Source organism: Chanodichthys erythropterus, chromosome 19 (genome assembly GCF_024489055.1).
Source record: "Chanodichthys erythropterus isolate Z2021 chromosome 19, ASM2448905v1, whole genome shotgun sequence".
NCBI classification, from domain to species: Eukaryota; Metazoa; Chordata; class Actinopteri; order Cypriniformes; family Xenocyprididae; genus Chanodichthys; species Chanodichthys erythropterus.
Genome location: NC_090239.1, coordinates 14250400 through 14269287, shown reverse-complemented (window position 1 = coordinate 14269287; position 18888 = coordinate 14250400). Strand labels below are relative to the sequence as shown.

The following is an 18888-nucleotide window of genomic DNA, read 5'->3' as shown; positions in this document are numbered from 1 at the left end:
GGACTGTACCCTTTTAAAAGGTACTATTTAGGTACTAATATATAGTATGCATCTTTGAGGACTCTTTAGGTACAAAGGTGTATCTTTTGAAAGGGTTCTTGTTTTATATTTCTATAACTTTTGACCCTCTGTATTTTTCAGATGATGAAATTTCTGACAACGTTGAAGAGTTCAGTGAAAAAGCTGGTGAGTACTTTGTGTGTGCATTGGTGGAGGGATGCTGTAAATTGCCTTTATTTTTCTTTTTAAATCTCTCCGTTGTTTTTTTTTTTTTAAATAAAGGGTCTTCAGATTATGCAAATTATTACCAAGGCTTGTGGGACTGTGAAGCGGATGGACCTGATGAGTTGGCCTTTCAGAGAGGAGATCTCATCTACATCCTCAGCAAGGTCTGTGTTTGCTCCCTCCATCTCTCACATAAATTCACACACACAAGGTCAGACTTTTAGTTCAGCACTGTTGGTTTGTGTCCTTGGCTGATTTGTTGGTTAAAGCGTTCTGCATGTTTTTTGATTTTCTTTTCCTTATCTCGCTCTATCCATCTCCTCACTAATGATGAATAATACGCAGCTGGCCATAAGATGAGTCATATCGGTCAATACTCACTGACTTTCTCTTAGCAGCTATTCATTTACTGTATTCTAAATGACAAAGCTGGGATGGTCTTCACTCAGTCAGTGCGTTCTTATTGCAGCATTTTACAAAGAAGACTTCAGACAAAATATAATGCATCAGGATTTGTACATTTTTATTTCTGTTGATAAATCACACAATTTAAAAAAAATGAATTGCATATCAGCTTTCTAACAAAGCAGTTACATTTTACATAAGATTATCCATACAGATATCCAAGAGATTTGCAGGCAATAAATTGAGCCTGTTTTGTAGCATGTCATATTGACTTAACAGAAAACTGTTGTACATCTGTGGTCTGTAGACCACTGCAATACTGTGGCCACACAGGCACATTCTCAATAATAGGCCGTTGATTCATCGCTGTAGTTGAGTCTTGGAACATTGAGCGATCGGCCAAGCAAACTACTTTATTTGATACATTCCCTTTAATCTATATATTTTTGTGTTTTACAAATGGGATGTGAGCAGGAATGCATAGTGTAGCTGTTTCTTAAAGATACACCACTGATAGAATCAATATATTTTAATTTTGCCTTTAACTGAGCTCAATGTTATCTTAAAGGATTAGTTCACTTTCAAATGAAAATTACCCCAAGCTTTACTCACCCTCAAACCATCCTAGGTGTATATGACTTTATTATTTCTGATGAACAGAATTGGAGTTATATTAATAAATATCCTGATGCATCCAAGTTTTATAATGGCAGTGAATGGGACCAACAAGTATGAATCTCAAGAAAGTGCATCAGTCCATCATAAACGTACTCCACACGGCTCTGGGGGGGTTAAAAAAGGCCTTCTGAAGCGAAGCGATGTGATGCATTTGTGTATGAAAAATATCCATATTTAACAAGTTATAAAATATCTAGCTTCCGCCAGACCGCCTTCCGTATTCAACTTACGAAGAAAGTGTAATGCCTCTCGTAGTTCAAAACACTTGCGCTACGTCCTACGCTTTCCCTATTCAAATTACGAAAAAAACATAACTAATGCAACATCAGTTATGCCCTTATGTAAGTTGAATATGGAAAGCGGTCTGGCGGAAGCTATATATTTTACTTTATAACTTGTTAAATATCGATAGTTTTCTTACACAAACGCATATTTTCGATTCAGAAGGCCTTTATTAACTCCTGGAGCCGTGTGGAGTACATTTATAATGGATGGATGCATTTTTTTGAGCTTCATACTCATTGGTCCCGTTCACTGCCATTATAAAGTTTAGATGCGTCAGGATATTTATTAATATAACTCTGATTGTGTTCATCAGAAAGAAAAAAATATACACCTATGATGGCTTGAGGGTGAGTAAATCTTAGGGTAATTTTTCATTTGAAAGTGAACTAATACTTTAAGAGAGATAGTTCACTCAAAATAAAACTCTGTCATTGTTGTTTCAAACCTGTGTGATTTTCTTTCTTCTTTGCAACACACAAAAAAGATATAAAAAAATGTTTCAGTGTTTTTTAGGCCATACAATGAAAGCAATTTTGCATATAAAAGTGGTCTAATAATAGCATCCAAACACAGCCCTGGCGTCTAGGCTAAAACAATGCAAAATTTGGGCTGTCGGTGAAAATTTAATAGACCAAATGAAACCAAACACCTTGTAATCACTGGTGACTTTGCTTACATGATGGAATATCATACATCTCGCAAGTTATTTTTGCAAAAACGACATGCAACCAAAGGTTATTTTGGCTATAAGTGGGTTACTTAAAGTTAGACTATAACAGGTTATGGTGAAATGATGGCTATTGCTTGCTGGGTACTGACTTTCATTACATGGACAAAAACAGCTCAAACATTCTTCAAAATACCTTCTTTTGTTTTCCACAGAAAAAAGAAAATTGGATAGGTTTAGGATGGCTTGACAGAATTTTCATTTTTAGATTAACTATTCCTTCAAGTTTAAGAAAGAATTCTACAAACATGTTAGACACACTTGATATTTAATTAACACTAATGAAATGTACAGATATGACAGCTAATGAACCCTATAATCAGGATTAAATAACAAGACAGCTAAAACAGGTTTGATTCTGTTATTCAGAAAAAAGTGAGAATATGTAACATCCGATATGGTTGGTTATCAAAACATGGTAAGGATGTGCACAGGTCATTTATTTTTATCTCATGCCATATTTCTAATTTGTGTAAACAATGAGTCTAACCATCTCAGATAGCTGGAGCATGACTCTGATTTTGTCATCAAGCTGTTATTATATTCAGGCAAGTAGATTTATCAGCTCTTACTTTTAATCCCTCTGTGACTGACACGTAATTGAAATAGCTTTTATTGATGGCAGTATTTTCGAAATAGCTGCACTTGTATCGCTCAAATCTCTTAGACCTCTTCAGATGCATCCTCAGAATCATTTCAGACAATGTGGGGCTCCTGCTCTTGTTTTACGGGTGCTTCCCATGGAACGTTGACCTTACTGAATGAAATATAGGCCGTTGGCTAGAACTCAAGCCTAACTCTGGCGGTCCCACTCATAAAGCAGTGGTCATAAAACCTGAGTGCATAAATTCTGCTGCACAGAGGCGTGGAGGGGAGGCCAAGTATATTTGTGTCAACACCAAGCGTAATTACAAGGTGATAAAGACGTGGAAGGTGCTAAATCAATTCCTCTAACCAACAGGTTTTTGAGGGAGCGCTATGATTGACCGCTGTGAAGTCACAAATCAAAGAGGTCGACAGCGCTGTCACAGCATTGGTGTAAGCAGAGCGTGCAGATTAAAAAAAGCTCTCTCATCAGTCTTTATTGATCCACCACTTACAGTGAATAAACAGCTATTCGGCTCATCTACACAAATCACTACACGTATCTATAATATGTGGGAGCATTTTGGAGAGTGCCTACAGAAAATAGTTAATGGCTTATTAGTAGAGTATTTTGTTTATACTCAGGTGGAAGCATGGAAATGAAATTTAAAGACATCATGATAAAGTTTTTCATGTTGTTTATATGTCTATGTGGTGTTTTTAATATGCTTTAAGACAAACCATGTGCAAATTCATCAGTCAACAACACCATTGCTGAGTATTTTCTTCTTAAAACTGCAGTGAACCAAAACTCGATTTCAAACAGCCTGTTTCCTACCGTCACAAACATGTGACCAATCCATTCAACATGTGGGGCGGGGCTTTTCTCCATTGATTCTCTATGATGTTCAAAGCATTTCCAGGCATGCTGACTTTTAGAAGGTTGCGAATGGGAACATGGTTTGTGTAACATTAGCAACACATTTGCTGTTTGATTTGCTGTTTGTAGTCAAGACAAAAGCTAATAATATCAATTACCGCTATGTGTTTGACGTTGTAGACAGCGATACATAAAATGCATTACCATTCGAATACTTATCACGACCCTGTATAATTCACTCCTCTTCATCTTCTTCTGAATCAGTTTCTGGTTCAAACATTTATGGTTGGATTAAACCAATATTTCCATTGGCAATGTGTAACGTTTACTACATTTGTGACTGAATGGAACAGGTAGTCTGAGCTGGTGTCATTAATTGTAGACTAGGGCTAATTTGCATATTCATGTATCCCCCTATACTAAATTGAGCGAGGGCGAAGAGTTACATTCAAGCTATTTTAAAGAGTTAGTTCACCCAAAAATGAAAGTTCTGTCATGAATTACTCACCTACATGTCGTTCCACACCCGTAAGACCTTCATTCATCTTCGGAACACAAATTAAGATATTTTTGATGAAATCTGAGAGGTATATGACTCGTCCATAGACAGCAATATAATCACCACTTTCAAGGTCCAGAAAGGTACTAAAGACATCGTTAAAACAGTCGACGTGACTGCAGTGGTTCAAACTTAATTTTTTGAAGTGACGAGAATACTTTTTGAGTGCAAAAACAAAACAAAAAATAACAACTTTATTTAACAATATCTTCTCTTCTGTGTCATTCTCATACGTTGTTTATGTCCAGCACTTCCAGGTTCTTTATTGGCCAGCTCCTGAGTCAGCATCACAAGCATGCGTTGTGCTGCTCACGTGTGCAGCTTTGGCCAATACTGAGCTGGCGTAAACATGGTAGCCTTCCCTGTGCTTACTGTGGCAACTGCGTTAGGATAATGACAGGGAAGAGAAGAGATTGTTGAATAGTCGTTATTTTTTGTGCAAAAAAAGTATTCTCGTCGCTTCATAATATTAAGGTTGAACCACTGTAGTCAATGTCTTTAGTACCTTTCTGGACCTTGAAAGTGGTGGATATATTCCTGTCTATGGACAAGTCATATACCTCTCAGATTTCATCAAAAATATCTTAATTTGTGTTCCGAAGATGAACGAAGGTCTTACAGGTGTGGAACGACATGAGGGTGAGTAATTAATGACAGAATTTTCATTTTTGAACATGAAAAATTTTGAACTAACACTTTAAGGCATGAAGATATTATTTTCAAGATATTATATAGAAGAAATAAAGCAATACAGGCTTGTTGCTATCCCCCTTTTTTGGTAAACTACACCTTTACGTTCTGGACTTCACTGCCGAGTGATTCATTTAATAAACCCAATGTTTTAATCTTCTGGTGAGTTAATTTTGTAAGCAAATCCGATAGTTGCACTAACGGCTCCCTGTTTCCTTCAGATCAGCCTCCCCCTGCCGCCATTGCTTTCCTTCTCATGCCGCATGGCTCCTCAATCAGAACACTTGAACATGAAATAGTGGCGAACGCTAACATCCATCTGCCAGCTTTATACAGCCTACTCAATCCTCAAGGCTAAAGAATCATGGCAGCAGGACAGCAGGATATTTGTTTTTTTTTCTTCCTACTCTAATCACATTGCATGTTCGCTACCACGTAACATATATACTTTACTTTGTCTTATTGTTGTAACTCTCGCTCTTTGCGCTATAGTTGGTTTTCCGTGTTCCGTTTTTTCCTACTTATGTAGTTGAAGGGGCCCATGGAGACTTTTCTTAACCATTCTTTTTTCTTCTTCAACCATGCCATCCTTTTGCATTCCTAACTCTTAATTTATGCCCCTAGATTCAAAGTACATGACTCCCAAAGGTCAGACCCAACACATGCCAGTATTCCCAGTGGAATCCTCTTAAAATCCTGGAATGAGAGGCAAAGAGATTTATTGCACTAAAAATGGAGGCAAACTTCTCCAAGATCCTTTTAACATGCAAGCCCACTGATATCCCTTTCTTTCATTTTGCCCTGGCTTTTCTATAGAATGTGCTTTACACTCTCACCATTAGGGGCTGTAAACCAGGAATCTTGGATGCCAGTCTAGACAAGGGCCAACCCACTGTTAACATCTAGATGCTCCATCAGTATGGCTGTAGACACTACTGCCACCTTCTGGCTGACATTTGTAAGCTTTTTCAAGCTAGGTGGCCCATCTAGTGTTTTTTTTGTTTTTTTTAAACAAATACTTGATAGTTTGTGTGGAAAACCTGGCTCTTTTTGCTGTATATTTTTTACTTATCATTTAAAATTTTATATTTATATTTGCATTTTATGTTTTTCTCCTATTAAGCCATTTCGACTACTATTTAATCTGATAAGCATGTATGTTTATGTGTATTTCTATTATGTTCCACTGTGCAGGTTTTTACAGGTAGACATAAATGTGAATTTGCCTATGAATGTGCAGTTCTCACAGACAAAACTGGGCGATTGTGACTGTTATCTCCTCCCCTGTGGGACACATCCTAATAAACTTCAGACAGATGACGGCTCCAGTTGGCCTCCCGCCCAGGGGGTCAGTCTCCTACAAAATGCCTAAAGAAAAGAAAAAGGTGCCATAAAAGAAAAGGAAAATCCAGTGGAAATAGACAATCCTTTTTAACTCATTCTCACACACTCATCTAAGGGCCTGCCTTCTTTGTGGCAACATAGGCACAGAGGTGCTGTATAGACATATTGAGCTTTCTATTTACCAGCAGAGGCATCAGGGGGTGAGTCTGGGGTTCTGGGGTCATGCAGAAGGCAACGGTCATCTCCCGGTCAACTACAGTAGGTCATTATTCAGCCTAAGCCAATAGTCCAGAACTGCACGGCGGCCGCCCCTCCTCACACTCTGCATAATTATTATAAATGGGAGGCCACATAAACAGCCATCATTACAGGCTCTCAGCAGCATACACAATCCACTTTAAATGCCTATTAAGTTTAAGTGCCATCAGTAATCCCCAAGTGTACTTTTACAACGGCAGATTATTTGGTCTTCCACATTTTTACTCGATGTCGCTCCTTCGAGTGCCCAGGATTTGAGATTAAATAAGGCCTGTGGTGTTTCCTCTCTGGTTTATTTGACTACGCAATACAAATATTAATACTACAAGTTATTAATGGCTAGCTAAGATGAAAATGACATGCAAATGAAATGCACTGATTGAGATAAATTGAACGACGGCTGTCTTTGCTCGAGCAGCAGATCAATACCTGTTCGCCACCTGCCGTGTCTGCTGCTTAGGACTAGCAAACAACGTGACGTATTGGTGTTTGTCTTTTAAGATGGCTGGATGAGTGAGTCCCTGTGCAGCACTGAGCGTGTGGAGCCGATGCTTTACGACGCGAGTTAAGGAAAGAGAAGCGGGAGAGGAAAAGTGGAGGAGGGGGTTGTAGCACCCGAGCGCCGGGTTCAGCGGCGGGGCAATGAGAGACTTCCTGCGCTCCATCACTCCCAAGGCCTACCTCAGTCAGCTGGTGGCCAGGGGCAGAGGCCTCATGTCTCATTCTTATTACCATGTCTCCTGCCTCCACAGTGCGTGTGTGTGCGTTTCTTCTCGTAACAGAAAAAAATGAATGCGTGTGGGCACCGAGGGAGAGTTTGCAAATAAGGGAAATGATTAAAACACGATTGAGGAAGAAGGCGTGCATGCAAAGCATGTCTTCTTGGAGGGATTTATAAAATGGAGAGGAAGAAAAGGAAGCTCGGTATTCTGGCGTTAATATAGACAGGAGACACTTTTAAGCCTGTCATGATTTTGTTCAAGTCAAGCCACTCCTTTTTAAGGCATCATTAGCTGTCAATCTGTCCCCTGGTCACTGGAGAGCAATGGGCCCATCTGAATACCATTGCCAGCCTCCCCCTGAGTGAAAAATAAATGATATCAGTGGCACACTGCAGGTGTTGTCATGGCAACACGCACTCTTGATAGCTCCCTGTGCCAACTCCGCCTTCCTCCAGAGAAGGTCATGCGGAGGTCAGCGCCATCGCAACGACACACTTCACTTTCTCAGCAGCTGCCCACCAGACCTAGACCAAACCGAGACGCACCTGACCCTGTCCTGTTACAGAGCAGCTTCCAGAAAAGCCACCCATTATCCCAGTCCCATGCAGTTCTTTCGGGTAAATCTCTATAACAACCCTCTATACGGTCAGGCGCAGATTGGATGTCTCCCAAATGCCTCTAGCTGACAGATGCATTGCCGAAAAGCAGATTGCTAATACTGGGAGGCAGGAAAAATGAGGCAGGAATGAAAAGGACACGAGTCATCGAAATGGGACGGACTGCACTGGAATGTATTGACTCTCTTTCTTGTACTGCATGTGTACTCTGTTTGAACCCACAGTTACACCATGTTGGGGAGGGTGGGGGCGAGGAAGGCGGGGCAGCGTGGAGGCTTGTTGGATGGGAGGAGGTGCAGCGCGTTTTAAATGGCTTCATTAGCCATGGACACACCTGTGATTTCGAGGAGTATTATACAACAGTTTGTTCTGGTCCTCGACTTTCATTGCTATTCTAAGATTGCTGATCTACAGTTCAGCTGGACTGGGACTTTTCACTGTTTTAACACATTGCTTAAGTACAGAAATACTGTCAGTTTGTGCAGTACTAGTGTGGTTACATCATTAGGTGCATCAGTTAGCTGCATCAGTAGGTGGCGATAAGCAACTGTCTGTTCATGAATGAATCAGTGACTGTATCCAAAAACTTAGGCAGCTGACTTGTTGCCTCGCTGCCTTATCAGGCAATGACTTTGTAGGCAGCGTTTGCACACTAAGGTCCCTTTCGAAACTGATTTTGAGCAGACTTCTGAGGCAGCGTAATGATTTAATGACCTACAGCAAAATAGAGAGAACTTTGGTGAAAACTAAGCAAATATTTAATAATCACAGTAGTAATTTCTTGCTAGAAATTACATCAAAAATGGAAAACTTTGGTTAAAAAAACCTACATTTACACACAAACTGACCACCAACCACAACTTTCAGACACCATCTTTCTTTTTTAGCTTAACTTTCACGGAATGGAACACACAGGATTGTGGGATATCAAAGGCAGCAAAGGAATCAATGAATGGTCCAAATAAATGAGTCATTGAATCATCAACTCAATCGATTTATCTGAAACACTGACTCATTCTGGAACGAATCAAGTGTTTCTTTATGAGGGATTCATTGAATCATTTCCTCAACTGACCAGTTCAAAATGAATCAGATTTAGGAAAAAAAAAACAAGTAATTAAACCCATTTTCACTATATAGTATATAATTACAACATGCATAATCTAAATAACAATAAGGACACAGTTTTGAGGATTGAAGAAGCATCATCAGCTCTCCATCACAGTGAAAATCATTTACTCAACTGATTAATTCAAACAATGATTCATTCATGAACAACGCTGTTGCTCCATGTGAATGACCTGGGAGTTTTGTGTTTGTGCATTGAAAAAAAAACCACAAGGTCCAGCAACGTGTTTTTTAAAAGTTGCATTTTTAACGTGAGTTCCATGTTTTTAGAACACTGTGACATGCACAGGATGCAGCAAAAGTGGCGAGACATGAGCGGAACATTCAAACATGTCCATCTCTTCTAGTGCATGTTTGCATAGAAAAAAATGGAAAAGCAGCGCATTAAAATGCAAGTCTCGCTCTGTGTGATTGTGATTGCCCCTTCTGGTAATATTGAGTCTAAAATGTAAGTTACTCAGTATTAACTTCTTGTTTACTGAACTGTTGTATAAGAGCATCAATCTACACCTCCAACAATCCCCATCTGCATAGCTGTATGCGTCTCAAACAAAGAGCTCAAGTTCTCAGATGTACCGTTACTGAGGCGTTGATGCCACAACGGCATTCAGCTCACCGTCCAGATGGATTTTATTCCGTATAGCATCATTAAAGCGCCTCATCTGCATGGGCTGAGGACTACATTAGGCTCTGAGCACTGTGGGTGTGCTTAAAGAGAGGAAGGTAATTAGTTCCTACTCTCCTCAGCAGGCAGTGGATGGATGACATGCTCATCATGTCTAAATGTACAGTGTGCGCTTCTAGAATACTAAAGCTCTTAAAACACTTCAGTCTTCCACTGTCAGTCTATCTCTGTGTTCTTTAATCTCCTCATTTATAACCCCCTGTCCACCTGAGTCTGTCTTCATTCATTAAAGGCCAGATCTGGGGCTCTCTCCACTCTTACTCTGAAGAGCTTTGGCCTGGACTAGCTCTTGTATTTGATTTTGGAGAGGAGTGAATTGAAAGAATGTTACACAAGGAGCTTCATGACAAGAATTAGGGATTTCTTCTGCTTCGCTCAAGACATAAAATAACTTATCCTGTCATGCGGTTCCAGCACCCAAATAAAAATATTTGCGCATCCAAGCACCAATGTTAAATCCTTGTTTCTCCAGTTCCTAGTCCCCTAAATGTCAATATCTCTGGCGGCAGTTATTACCTCTAACTTCTAACAACATAATCATCATACTTCTTTAATTACCATAGAAATTACTAAATTGGTATTTTAAGATTTAAATTAACATTTATATTTGCATTTCAATGGCTGTATGCAGGTGCATGTCATTTTGTTCTATTAAAAACATTTTTACACTTTCTTTTACATGCAGTTTAAAGGCTCTGCTGAGACATTCAGCAGATTTTTCTGACAAGACTGAATACGAATATACAGTGAACATATATGAAAGTTCAGTTTTTGAATTCTAAAACAAAAACTACACTCTAAAAAATGCTGGGTTAAAAACAACCCAAGTTGGGTTGAAAATGGACAAACCCAGCAATTGGGTTGTTTTAACCCAGAGGAAAGGGTTAAATGTTTGCCCAACCTGCTGGGTAGTTTTATTTAACTCAACTATTGTTTAAAAATTACTGTATTGTTTAATTAAAATGAACCCAAAGTATGTTGGAAATGAACATTTATTAATGTTCAATGAATAATTATTAAACAATAAACATTTATTAAATTTCTTATTAATAAATTTATATTAATAAACTATTAAATTTATATTAATAAAATATTAAAGCTTATTAATAAACATTCACCTTTTGTCTATTATTGTTGTCTCTAATTGCATCTGGTTTTCAATTTCCCAACTATTTTGGGTTCATTTTAAGCTAGCCATATAGCAATTTTTAAATAATAGTTGGTTTAAATAAAACTACCCAGCAGGTTGGGCAAACATTTAACCCAACCGCTGGGTTAAAACAATCCAATCGCTGGGTTTGTCCATGTTCAACCCAACTTGGGTTGTTTTTAACCCAGCATTTTTTAGAGTGTACGCTCTCTAATGTAATGAATTACACCTGAGGTTAAAAATCCTCACATAATGTTCTGTATTTTTGTTTTTCTAAACTAGGAATACAACATCCATGGATGGTGGGTCGGGGAGCGAGACGGTACCATTGGCATAGTCCCCAAGGAGTTTTTGCATCCTGCTTATATTCTATGAGGTACTTATATTCACAGAATAGTTCTACATGATCATTGACCACACTGTAAAAAATCAAAAGTTGAGAAAACTTAAAAGTTTAGGCAACAAAATTCAGCAGATTTTTGAGTTTTCTCAACTTGTTTTTGTAGGAAGTTTTCAGTTTTCTCAACTTTTTGTTGTATAAACTGAATACAACAAGTTGAGAAAACTCAAAAATCTGCTGAAGTTTGTTGCCTTAAACTTTTAAGTTTACTCAACTTTTAATTTTTTTTTTACAGTGCATGGGACATAAACAGCTCCCTAATTTTCTTAAACTGAGAGTGGGAAATAAATGTAAAGTGTATTAACGTATTGTTAAAGTTACAAAAGCCATTGTCCTTGATGAATGAACTTTATCACTGTATTAAAGTTTAAAAAGTTTTCAAAATTGCTTCAGCATTAAATCCAATTCCTCCATGCTGACACCTGCTGGAAATTATTGCAACTACAAAGAAATATGGCAGTATTATTTTAGATTCACACAGAGGCTGCATCCTAAATCGCATACTTTTGAGTAGATACTTCTTTTGAATAAGTAATTACTTCATGACTGCAAAAAAAAAAGTAAGTTCTATATAGTATGAATGTGTGTAATATAAATGTAATCTGGGCATACTACCTTAACCATGCTTATCATGTGACCTACCAAGGTTAGTTGCATCTTTTCACAGCCATTCACAATTACTCTCCCGTGGCCTCATGGGATGGTAAAGTGTCCATTGTATGCACACTTCAGAATCTCGCTGGAAGTAGTAGGTCATCTGGGTACATTTTGCATACTCTTTTATGAGTGCTATGAATTTGGATTTACATACCTCTTTTGTCACATACTGTTTTTCACCTATTATATAGTAGAAAGTATGCGATTTCAGATGCAGCCTTAGTATATTGTTCAAACTGGTGTTAATTTTGTTTTTTTGTTTTCTCTTCTAGGTTTGCTTTTTGTGAAGATCACAGAATTTCCAGGGTTATAACACTTTAACACATCATTGTTTAGAAATTGTAAATGAGTAGATTATAAAAAGAGTTAAAGGGACAGTTCACCCTAAAATGAAAATTAAGTATATTTAATGCCATATGCCCTGCTTTCTTTTATGGACCACAAAAGGAGAAAAAAAATGTCCCGCTTGCGCTCGTCAATATAATGGCAGTGAATAGCGACCAGAATCAAGCTTTTTAAAAAAGACGCAAAAGCATCACAGAATGAACCCATGCAACTTGTATTTTCCAAGTGTTCTGGGGGTATACGATATGAAATTTAATGAAAATCCTGAAATTGGCCGTTGGTCTTCAGTGCACAGCTATGCAGTGTGCTGGACTATGACGCATTTTTGTAGGCCAAAACCTGGAAGCGAGTTAGCATTTTAGCACTTCCGGTTCCATCATCCCAAAGTCAATGGGTTTTTTGAATGGGGATTTGGTTAAATGGCTAAAATAAGGTCTGTGGTTAACACAAGCTCGAGATTATTTCATGTTGTATTCTACAACATAAAATACATCAGTATTAACCTACCCATGATTTTTTTTAAGCTGTTACGTCTTGAAAATGAAAGTTGCTAATAAGTGGCTAAATTGTACTACATCACACCAAACAGTTAAGCTCAGTCTGCTTTTATGGGCTAGTTATGCTTATAACTGCGCTCTTACAAACTATTCTAGTTGAAATTTTTCGGGGAAAATGTTTTTAGATAAAGACTGAAAGAGTTGTAGAAAGCTTAGTGTTGGTGACGTTGAAATTGTGCGACTGTGGTGTAGTTCGCTTGTAGCCTACCTTTAGCCTTTTGCTTATGGCAACTGCATTTAGGCTTCAAAATTCATAAAAGTTGTGTTCATCTGAAAATTATCTTGATGGACAAAACGTTTAAGTATCAAACTTTCATTGATCACAGTGCTTATTTTTTGCAACAATCCAGAAGCCTATGGGAAAATCCTATTGGTTTTTTGTCGAGGGAACCAGCGTGATACCATCTGCCAACAAAGTGACGTCATGAATCCACTACTCTATTCACTGCAACTATATGGACGAGCGCAGACGGGACTTTTTTTTTTTTAATTTCCTTTTGTGGTCCATAAAAGAAAGAAGGGCATATGGCACAAGGCCACCCAAGGGTGACTTAATTTTCATGTTAGTGTGAACTGTCCCTTTAAGTAAAATATCATTTTAGTTCATTTCTAGAAAAAAAAAAAAAAAAAGACCAAATAATTTGTCTTGCATGTTTTGTGAATGTCTTTTTTAAATTATCAGTGTACACTAAGTTTAGGCATATCTAAATCTAATTTTTTTATTTCTTCAAGCACATTTTACACAAATGGTGTACATATAAAAAAACATTTGTAGTTTTGAAACTTCTTTTCCAGTTTATCTCATTGATCATGTAAAGACTGATCTATTTCAACAGCACAAATTACTGAATACAGTTCTTTTCATTCACAATTTAGGCTGTGGCAGCATCTCGAAAAAGCCATCTACTGGTTGTTAGGAGTTATTCTATATGTTGAGATGCGTTTTCTTCTTGACTCTGCATTTGTATTTGAAAATGTTTAGTTGACAGTAGTTGGTAGTATAGACTAACCAATTCAGCAGATATTACTCAAAGGAAATAACCTGTCATACCACAGTATGCTTTAGTAAAAATAAAGAGCTTTTCTACTTTGGACTACTTGTATTCGTACATGGACTACAATTCTAGTGCAATGCTAGTTCTTTAATATGGAACAAGGAGTAAAAATATTCAGGACAAAAGCACATCACAAGAATGGCAGTTAAGTACGTGCCTTAAGTGTATTGTAAAAACAATAGTTTATTCAGCAAAATGTATCACTCTTAAAACTGGACAAAAAGAACCATAAAAAGCTTCCAGAATCTGATGAATCAGTAATTTCAAATGAAAATATAATATTCCATCATGTAATACCTGTCAGCTCACCCCAAATAAAATATTGCAGATGAACCGCCTTGCTTCCTACATGTACATTTCAGATGAACAACGTAAACTGCTTAAATGAAATACAGCATCAATAAGAGCTTCTCTGCTTCTCGACCGGAGAAACCGACCATCATCATCATCCATATTCACCAAACCCCCTAAGGAGGCTCAGAAACACTTGAAATGGACTTAAAAACAGAACTACATGGAATTTGGCTTTGCAAAAGATAAAAAATGAAACCCAATGTTGAAATGTTTCTTTAATTAAAGAAAACCAAATCTGAGACAGTTTTCTCGGGACGCATGTTCAGGCTCTGCCTTTATACATTTACACTGTCCGCTAAGAAAGAAAAGAAAAATCAAAAAGGGCTTCATTTTAAAGTGTTTAAAATAGTGACCATATGTTACAATTCTATCTTAAGTGGCATGTTCTATCAGGCCTGATTGAGCGGTCCCTCTCTTGGCCTGGATATAATGGGTGACAGGACTGCTCTAGAACCATCTGAAGGCTAAAGCTAGCTCCAAATGGTGGAACAACGGGCCAAGAACGAAAGGGGAGGGTGATCTTAGTACAGAGCATCGGTATTGCTGCTCCTCGGCCTCTTGATCTTCTCGATGTTCTTCAGGATCATGTCATGTAATGTTACCTGCGAGACAAGTTTGATTTATTAACACAGTAATCACAACTACACCCATGACAGCACATATATGCAGTATGTCTACACTTTAAATCAAAGATATTCTTCAAAATCATTTGCATAATTATATATTTGTTACAGCAATACTTACATATTGATTTCTCAGCTCTGACACTATAATCTTGAGGCTGATGTATTCCTTCTCATCAATCTCGGTCACTGTGCGACGATAATCCTCCTATAAAAAGTAAAAATATATATTATGCATATATTAAATAACTAGTGCTATCTAACTGCTATGTGTGTGTACTGAAGATATGACTTACAACATGAGGGTATTTTGCTATTTTGGAAACCAGCTTTGCCCTTGTGATGTAATACCTGCAAAAGATAGTATTTAAAAAAATGTGAAGAATACAGTCTGAATGTAAATCTTTTCTGGCTAACAGTGATGTACCTGGATATCTGATCTAAGAAAGAAGCTGCTTCTCCTTCCACTGTTCTGAGTTCAGCAACCGTCTCCTCCTGTAGAAAGTGAAGATAAACAGAATCACAACCAGGTAACTGCCTGACAGGACCAAAGCTTCCTTATTGTTTCTTTTTAAAACCAAAATTTACCATAAACCGAGGAATTACTGCTTGTCCTAATCTGCCTACAACAAATGTAGCTAAATAAAGAACTGAAGAACGTGGCACCATACCTGAATTGAGACACCAAAATTGTTGCCATCTTCTATTCTTGGGATTAACAATTGAACCCACATCTTGACCTAGAAAACGAAGGAAATGACATTTACCCAGAGCACTTTTAATGAGAGACAGCATGTCTGAGACTATGGTTACATGGACCTACCGTGTTGCACTTTTCTATGAGAGTTCTGATTTCAGGTTTGACCTTTTCAATCACCTCCACCAACTTGCCATTGCTTTTCATCATTCCACCAGGCATGACAAAGACCTTGGTCCCGCCAACTACAAACAGAAAACAGGATAATGTTTTTGGCATTTCAAACTTGCTTTAATCACTTGCCAAATTAAAGACACCATTTTCTTAGGCAGGAAAACTCACCTTTGTCATCTCCTGCACCATCTTCGAGTTTCCTCTTCTTAGCATTTTGCTATTAAGAAAATATTTCAAGGTTACTGGCTGATCTTTTTGTTTCATGTATGGAAGCTTATTTCCACCACAGAATAAAAAGGTAATTGCAACTTTCTCACAATTTTATCTTTCCCCCCCCTCGAGTTCATATATCACAATTCTGAGGGGAAAAAGTCAATTGTGAGATAAAAAGTTGCATTTATCTTATTTTTTATTCCGTGGCAGAAACAATCTTCCAAAATGTTTTGCACAAAGCAACAAAAGCCTATTTTTTCCCGGAGTGTCTAGTTTCACCAAGTGCAAATAGCGTCCCTAGTTGGCAAATGCTATTTACACTAGCTCCGCCTACCAATGTCTGATTGGGCCAGATTTAGTTTTAAAAAAGAAATGCAAAAGTGTTTATTGGTTAGGGTTAGGGGAAGTTGTATAGAGGGTTTGTATTTTCCCAATAAGCCAGCATCCATTTAATAATTTTAATAAATATAATCATTTACACTGATATTATTGCATCATGTTACTGTACAAAAATACTGAGGTGCAAATAGTATCTGCCAGTATAAAGTATAGATAGCATCTAACTACTATTTACTCTTATTGCAAAGAACTGATACTTTTACATGGTGTAAATAAAATCTTTCGCTCTGTTCACCTAATGAAAATTGCGTATCGCTAAGAAAATGCTGCTATTGTCACTTAGTGTAAATAGCAACTATTAATAAAAAGTATCCAGTTAAGTGACTTTATATCACTCTTTCAACTTGAACTGCTTTTTGACTGATGAATTAAAGGATTAGTTCACTTCTGAATGAAAATTTCTTGATAATTTACTCACCCCCATGTCATCCAAGATGTTCATGTCATTCTTTCTTCAGTCAAAAAGAAATTAAGATTTTTAAAGAAAACATTCCAGGATTATTCTCCATATAGTGGACTTCAATGGTCTCCAAATGGTTGAACGTCAATTAGTTTCAGTGCGGCTTCAAAGGGCTTTAAATGATAGCAAACAAAGAATAAGGGTCTTATCTAGCGAAACGATCAGTCATTTTCTTAAAAACTAATATGCGCCTTTTAAACACAAATGATCGCATTGAAAGTGCTTCTGCCAGACCGCTTTCCGTATTCTTCAAAAAGCTTACGCTGTATGTCCTACGCCTTCCCTATTCAACTTATGGAAAAAACGGAACTGAGGCCACGTTCGTTCCGTAAGTTGAAGAAGGAAGGCATAGGACATACAGCGTAAGCATTTTGAAGAATACGGAAAGCGGAAGCACGTGCAAGACGATCATTTGTTTATATAAAGCATATACAGTTATATTTTTTTAAAAAATGACAGATTGTTTCACTAGATAAGACCCTTATTACAAGTCTGGTCTCATTTAAAGCTGCACTGAAACAGTAATTTTGACCTTCAACCGTTTTGAGGCCATTGAAGTTCACTATAAGGAGAATAATCCTGGAATGTTTTCATCAAAAACCTTAATTTCTTTTCAAGTGAAGAAAGAAAGACATGAACATCTTGGATGACATGGGGGTGAGTAAATTGTCAGGAAATTTTTATTTGAAAGGGAACTAATCCTTTAATACACTTGACTTCTTACCCCCTCAAGCCCATCATGGATGTCTGTAAGTAGAATTGGGTCTGGCACCGTCAGATTGATCTCTGAATGAATTTCTTTCAGCTCACGGATATTAATTGTGGGATCCTAAAAAAGACACGACAATAAAAATGCTGTTTAGTACATCTGAATAAGTGAGTTTCAAGAATGCATCATATTCTATGATTAAACACTTACCTTCAAAAACTGGTCCAATTCTAGCAATTTCTTCGGGAAAAAGTTTGCAACCAAATCCTCAGCCTAATTTTGAATAATTAAACCGTAAGCTGCCCAATTGTAAAAGAAATGTTCATACATAAACTCTTGGTAAGTGTAGTACCTTACCTCTGCTGTAATTCGTTCCCTGAAAGCGTCAACCTGGAAAGACAAGAAATATTCACATATAACTATTAAAAGCCGTTCACTCTTAAAAATAAATAAATAAAACAACGGACGGCCCTTCTATTTTAGGATGCTAAATGTTGTCAACATGTAGCATATAATCGTGCCGCTTCCCACCATCCCATGACTTGTTAACCTCACCATCTTTGCCGTGATCCCTTGCTAACATTATCAACGACTGTAATGTCAAAAATCGGGACTGAAGCAGTTGTGCATTTCTACCGCAGCAACATGCTGCTTGTGCTAAAAACACGCTTGATCCACACTCGCGGTTCACGCTGACTCCACCGCGCATGTGGGAGCTCTGGCTTCCCCAAGAAGATTTGAAAAATATAATCCGCATATACTTTATCACAATATGTATTTAAAACAGAAGTGATTTTACAAGAATATGTGCGTGTAGAAGTTAGCTAACGCGCTCACGAGGTGACTCACGAGCAAGCCGGTTAGCCGCAAGCTAACATTTACAAACAGTTCATCTGAGTGCTCCTTATTTAAATAAGGTAAGCAGTGAGATATTTACCTTTGTCTTGATCTCATTGTCCACCTTAAGAAGCGAAGACATCGTATTAATTCAATAAATGAGAAAAATGAGGGATTGTCCTAAAAGCATTAACTAACCGTGTGGCTCACTAACTGCTGTCAGCCACAAGGCACTTGAGCGCTTCTAGATGACGCAAAAGGCTTCGAGGCTGTAGAAGTGAAGACATAGAAATCACTTCAGCGCTGTCGTGTGGGAACATTTCATCTTCATTCATTTTTATTTTGATACATTTTGAATCATCTGGTATTCATGACAAAACCAAGTTAATGAAATATAGTGGTCGCGTCGACGTAAGAATGTAATCAGCAGCGCAACTATTGCTATAACGGTATCTATGTATTTATATCTA

At 37.7% G+C, this 18888-nt stretch overlaps 2 protein-coding genes across 2 annotated transcripts in view; one reads left to right on the top strand and one right to left on the bottom strand.

The window, feature by feature from the left end:
- skap1 (src kinase associated phosphoprotein 1) overlaps positions 1–13413 on the top strand; it is a 32939-nt gene extending 19526 nt beyond the window's left edge. Inside the window, exons 10-13 of the mRNA XM_067370230.1 lie at positions 142–186; positions 283–389; positions 11221–11314; positions 12268–13413. Coding sequence (XP_067226331.1) covers positions 142–186; positions 283–389; positions 11221–11313 — 245 coding nt within the window. The 3' untranslated portion in view covers position 11314; positions 12268–13413. The remainder of the gene's footprint in view (positions 1–141; positions 187–282; positions 390–11220; positions 11315–12267) is intronic.
- A 102-nt stretch (positions 13414–13515) lies between these two features.
- psme3 (proteasome activator subunit 3) lies at positions 13516–18676 on the bottom strand. The gene is made up of 11 exons (XM_067370231.1): positions 18519–18676; positions 17939–17971; positions 17792–17854; positions 17597–17701; positions 15969–16017; positions 15753–15871; positions 15601–15669; positions 15357–15424; positions 15226–15280; positions 15051–15137; positions 13516–14908 (listed from the first exon to the last, which is right to left on the bottom strand). The coding sequence occupies exons 1-11, from the start codon at positions 18558–18560 to the stop codon at positions 14828–14830; spliced, it is 771 nt and encodes a 256-aa protein (XP_067226332.1). The 5' UTR covers positions 18561–18676; the 3' UTR covers positions 13516–14827.
- Positions 18677–18888: the final 212 nt, after the last annotated feature.

Excerpts from the sequence above, each read along its gene's own strand:
- psme3 (XM_067370231.1), bottom strand. The coding sequence starts at position 18,560 with ATGTCTTCGCTTCTTAAGGTGGACAATGAGATCAAGACAAAG. Across the intron at positions 17,855-17,938 it reads GGGAACGAATTACAGCAGAG|GCTGAGGATTTGGTTGCAAA; the intron begins GTAAGGTACTAC and ends ATTCAAAATTAG. Across the intron at positions 15,872-15,968 it reads TGGTGCAGGAGATGACAAAG|TTGGCGGGACCAAGGTCTTT; the intron begins GTGAGTTTTCCT and ends TTCTGTTTGTAG.